The sequence below is a fragment of the Rhea americana genome, unplaced genomic scaffold, assembly GCF_003343005.1.
Source record: "Rhea americana isolate MKP2758 unplaced genomic scaffold, rheAme1 scaffold_580, whole genome shotgun sequence".
NCBI classification, from domain to species: Eukaryota; Metazoa; Chordata; class Aves; order Rheiformes; family Rheidae; genus Rhea; species Rhea americana.
In genome coordinates this window covers 95047-99806 of record NW_028186735.1, presented here as the reverse complement: position 1 = coordinate 99806, position 4760 = coordinate 95047, and the positions used below count along the sequence as shown (strand labels likewise).

The 4760-nt window shown below is 67.5% G+C and overlaps 2 protein-coding genes across 2 annotated transcripts in view; one reads left to right on the top strand and one right to left on the bottom strand.

Moving 5' to 3' along the window:
* The window catches only part of SYDE1 (synapse defective Rho GTPase activating protein 1), a gene marked incomplete at its 5' end in the record, with an annotated part of 4814 nt that extends 1386 nt beyond the window's left edge, over nucleotides 1-3428 (top strand). Inside the window, 6 exons of the mRNA XM_085319367.1 lie at nucleotides 1-701; nucleotides 797-1008; nucleotides 1086-1212; nucleotides 1304-1461; nucleotides 2191-2404; nucleotides 2812-3428. The exon at nucleotides 1-701 is cut by the window's left edge and continues 5 nt beyond it. Coding sequence (XP_085175493.1) covers nucleotides 1-701; nucleotides 797-1008; nucleotides 1086-1212; nucleotides 1304-1461; nucleotides 2191-2404; nucleotides 2812-3128 — 1729 coding nt within the window. The remainder of the gene's footprint in view (nucleotides 702-796; nucleotides 1009-1085; nucleotides 1213-1303; nucleotides 1462-2190; nucleotides 2405-2811) is intronic.
* The window catches only part of HACL2 (2-hydroxyacyl-CoA lyase 2), a 7768-nt gene continuing 6428 nt past the window's right edge, over nucleotides 3421-4760 (bottom strand). The window contains exons 10-11 of the mRNA XM_085319365.1: nucleotides 4004-4174; nucleotides 3421-3904 (exon numbers count right to left, since the gene is read on the bottom strand). Coding sequence (XP_085175491.1) covers nucleotides 3726-3904; nucleotides 4004-4174 — 350 coding nt within the window. The 3' untranslated portion in view covers nucleotides 3421-3725. The remainder of the gene's footprint in view (nucleotides 3905-4003; nucleotides 4175-4760) is intronic.

Sequence of the window (4760 nt, the reverse complement as noted above, 5' to 3'; positions counted from 1 at the left end):
GCTCTCCTGCGTGGGGCCGGGGCCTCCGTCGCCCCCCTCCAGCCCCGGCGCCTCCAAGAAGAGCCGCTCGCTGGGCAAGGCCAAGTCGCCGGGCACCGTGCGCCGCCTCTCCCTGAAGATGAAGAAGCTGCCCGAGCTGCGGCGGAAGCTGAGCCTGCGCAGCCCCCGGGCCCGCGGTCCCGAGGCCGAAGGCTCCGGCCTCGCCTCGCCCTCCGGCAAGGAGTCCAGCAACGTCATTAGCCGCTACCACCTGGACAGCAGCGTGGCCTCGCTGCCCCGCGCCAAAGCGGCCACCAAGGGTGGCTACCTGAGCGACGGCGACTCCCCGGAGCACCCGGCCGAGCCCGAGGAAGAGGAGGGCGGCCTGGACGTCGGCGCTTTCCAGCCCTACGGYGACGACGAAGAGCCGCCGCGGTGCGGCCAGCCAGTTTCGGGGCTGCTGAGCGTGCACCTCCGCGGCGTGCGGGACCTCCAGGCGGGCGCCCGCGAGGTGTTTTGCGTGCTGCAGGTGGACGGGGTCAAGCGAGGCCGCACGGCGCCGCTGCCCTGCAAAGCGTCTTTCCTCAGCCTCAACCACACCTTCAACCTGGAGCTGGAGGGCGCTCAGCACCTTAGGGTGCTCCTCTTCTCCTGGGACCCGGCCGCCGGCCGCAACCGCCTCTGCTGCCACGGCACCGTTGGGCTGCCCCATGTTTTTGCAGGTGAGCGGGGAGACGGGTGACGGTGGGCACGTGGGTGCGCCCCCCCCCCCGCCCGCCCCCCGGGTGCTGCTCACGGCGGCGTTTTGCACCCGCAGGTGCCCAGGCGCGGCGGTTGGCCCTGCGGCTGCGACCCGGCGGCGTCCTCTTCTGCAAAGTCACCCTGGCGGAGCGGCGGGCCGGCGGCGAGCGGGAGCCGCGGGTTTTCGGCGTGGAGCTGCGGCGGCTGGTGGAGAGGGAGCAGGCGGCCGCCAAGGTGCCGCTGCTCATGCAGAAGTGCCTGGCCGAGATAGAGAAGCGGGGGCTCAAGGTGGGTGGCGGCACCGCGGGGTGCTCCCTCGGGGACGATGCCGCCGTCGGTGATGCCACCGCCCACCTCGCGCCCAGGTGGTGGGTCTGTACCGGCTGTGCGGCTCGGCCGCCGTCAAGAAGGAGCTGCGCGACGCCTTCGAGCGGGACAGCGGCGCCGTGACGCTCTCGGAGCACCTCTACCCCGACATCAACGTGGTGACGGGTGAGCGGTGGGGTGCTGGAGGCGGGGGAGGGGGTGGGGTGGCGGGGGCGGCACCCCCGGGCGTATTGACGCGACGGCCGCTCGCCCGCAGGCATCCTCAAGGATTACCTGCGGGAGCTGCCCACGCCGCTCATCACGCCCACGCTCTACCGCGTGGTGCTGGAAGCCATGGGTGCCCGGGCACCCGGCGTGCTTCCGGGCCGGCGGGACGCCGTCGCCCTGCTCGACTGCCTGCCCGACGCCGAGAAGGTGGGTGCTGGCGGCGAGGAGCAGGGTGTGGAGGAAGTGGGTGACAGAGGTAAGGAGGTGGGTGTGGGCGCTGAGGAGGTGAGTGCTGTTGCAGAAGTGGGTGGTCGTGTTGAGGAGGTGGGTGCTGGCRTCAAGGTGGATGCTGGTGCTAAGGTGGATGATGGCACCAAGGAAGTGGGAGACAGCACCAAGGAGGTGGGTGCTGGTGCTGAGAAGGTGGGTGACTTCTTGTATTAAGGAGGTGGGTGGTGGTGCCGAGGTGGGTGCCTGCACTGAGGTGGGTGCTGGTGCTGAGGAGGTGAGTGATGGTGCCAAGGTAGTGCAGAGGTAGGTGCTGGTGGCAAGAAGGTGGGTGGTGGTGCTGAGGAGGTGGGTGACAGCACCAAAAAGGTGGGTGCTGGTGGCAAGAAAGTGGGTGCTGGTGCTGAGAAGATGGGTGCCAACACCCAGGAGATGGATGTCAGCACCAGAAAGGTGGTGGCAGCATCCAGGAGGTGGGTGCTTTCCACGGGGAGAGCCAGGTAGTCCATCTCAGTCTTGGGACATTGTCCCTCCCGTGTCACCGCCCACAGTCCGTGGTGGGTGAATCACGGCGTGTCCCGTGGGCACCTCATTTCATGGGTGAATCACGGCGTGTCCCGTGGGCACCTTGTTTCACCGAGCACCCTTTTTCCGGGGACCGGACCCCGGCATCCGGGCGCTCCTTGGCTGACGCCGCCCCATCGGCAGGCCACGCTGACGCGTCTCCTGGACCACCTGAGCCTCGTGGCCTCCTTCCACGGTTTCAACCGCATGAACCCGCAGAACATCGCCGTGTGCTTCGGGCCCGTCCTGCTCGGCCGCGGCCACGAGCCGGGATCGCCCTGCGCCCAGCGCTCCGCCGGCACCGTCGACTTCAAGAGGCACCTTGAGGTGCTGCACTACCTGCTGCAGGCCTGGCCAGGTGAGCGGGGTGGCCACGGGCCACGGCAGGCCACCACAGTGTGTTTGGGGGAGGGTCTGCACGGTGCTGCTTTGCTCCCGGCCCAGGATCCCTCTTGGGATTTGGGAAAAAAATGGGCCACGAGGTCATCTGTGGGCTACTGCGTTGTGACTCCCCCATTTCTACTAGAAAGGCTATTTCTGCCCCATTTTTGCCTGCCCCCCCCAGCCACTCGTGGCTTCCCCGTGGCTCCCCCRTATCTAACAAAAAAACAATTTTCTCCCTCGTTTCTGCCCCCCTCCACAGCCCCACATGGCGGCCCCTCCATTTTCATCATCCGATCCGTGGCCCCCAGCCCTACGTGGCTGCCCCCCAGCTTTGGCAGTGGGTCTGTGGCTTAAACTTCCTATTTTATCCACCCTCTGCAGCCCCCCAACAGGATCCAACCCCCCAGCCCGGTTGTCCGTGTCCCCAACGAGGCCTAGCTGCGCCCGAGCGGCCGGTGGTGGCCCGCCACCGTCCCCGGGGTCCCGAGAGCCCCCCCAGCAACCGCTACGCCGGTGACTGGAGCATCTGCGGCCAGGAGGTGCTGCCAACCACGGCCACGGCCACGGCCACGACGGTCTTCGTGGCCGACTTRGAGGACGAGGCGCCCTTCAGCCCCCGGCTCAACCTCAAGGACTTTGACGCCCTCATCCTCGACCTGGAGCGGGAGCTGGCCAAGCCCATCAACGTATGTCTGTGAGCCACGGCCACGGCCRAACCTTTCGGACCAAATCCCGCAGCCTTTGCCCCCGTTCGAGGAGGGCCCGGCTGCAAACGTGGCCCCCCACCCCCACCCCGTGGTCCCACAGGGGTGGYTTTTCACGGCCAAACTCTGCCACCAAGCGCCTGTCCCCGTCCCACGGCACGGGAGCTGTTATTTATTACTCGAGCTTTGCCGCCACGGTCCTACCCCGACCACCTTGCGTGGCTGCCACCCACATGAGGATGGCCCCGGGGCCCCACCGCYGTCACCAGCAATAAAGGACACAAGCTGCACTCACGCATGCCCCGGGGACCGTGCACGGAGGTGACGCCGTGGCCACAACCACGTATCAGATGGGGTTGATTTATTAGTACGGGGGGAAGGGATGGGAACGAAGCCACTGTTGGGTTACGCGCCACGACGGTGGCTGTCCTATCCCCGAGTGTCTGGCCACGGGGTCGTGGCGCTTCGGCGTGGCCGGTGGCACTGAGCCCAGTGGCTCTGCCAGGATCTTCCACATCGTCACGCTGAGGTAGGGACAGGGGGGATGCATCAGTGCGGTGGTGTCGAAGGCTGGCAGTGCCACGCGTGGCCTCACACCGAGATGGAGCCCTGACGGAAGTCACTCTTGCCGATGAGCGCGTTGATGAGGACGGGCCGGCCCTGGTGGCACGTGGCCTGGGCGGCGCGCAGCACCGCGTCCAGCCCCTCGCCGTCATCGCTGCCCACCACGAAGCCTTTGGCRCCCAGGCCCTCCGCCACGGCGTGGTAATCTGTGGGGACGGCTTGGCTCAGCCCCACGCCACGTCCTGGGGCCAAGTTCGGGCCCACGGCGTGGAGGGGAGGAAATGGTGCCGCCACACGTGGCTCACCCGTGTACTCGAGGCCGCAGGCCACGTTGCTGCCCAGCAGAGCCACCTGCTCGCGGGAGATCTGGCTCCAGCAGGCGTCGTTGCCCACCAGCGCGATGACGGGCGTCTGTGGAGTGAGGCGCTGAGCCACGAGGTGGCCCACGGATGTKGCCCAAACCCGGGGGCTGAGCCCTTACCACCACGTAGGGTGGCAGTGGCTGGTTCTTTGCCACCACGCTGGCTTGGTCCCCCCCTTCCCTAGTACAGAGTGGTGGCTTGGTGTGATGTGGCATGGCGTGGCACGGTGCAACAGCATGCAGCACGACGCAGCGTGGCATGGCATGGCGTGGTGCAGCACATATGGCAAAGCATGGCATGGCATGGCACAGCACACAGCACGGCGAGGTGCAGCGTGGCACGGTGTGGCATCGCACACCACAGAGCAGCATAACATGGTATTGCACAACGTGGCGCAGCCCGGCATGGCATGGCACGGCATGGCATTGCATGCCACGGAGCAGCACGGTACAGCATTGCACAGCATGGAGCACCCCGGCACGCTGCAGCACGGCCCGGTGTGGCATCACACGGCCCAGCGTGGCATTGCACACTGCGGAGCACCCCGGCACGCTGCAGCACGGCCCGGCGTGGTATTGCACAGCGTGGAGCACCCCGGCACGCTGCAGCACAACCTGGCGTGGCATCGTATGGCCCGGCGTGGCATCACACGCCACGGAGCACCCCGGCACGCTGCAGCACGGCCCAGCGCAGCATCGCA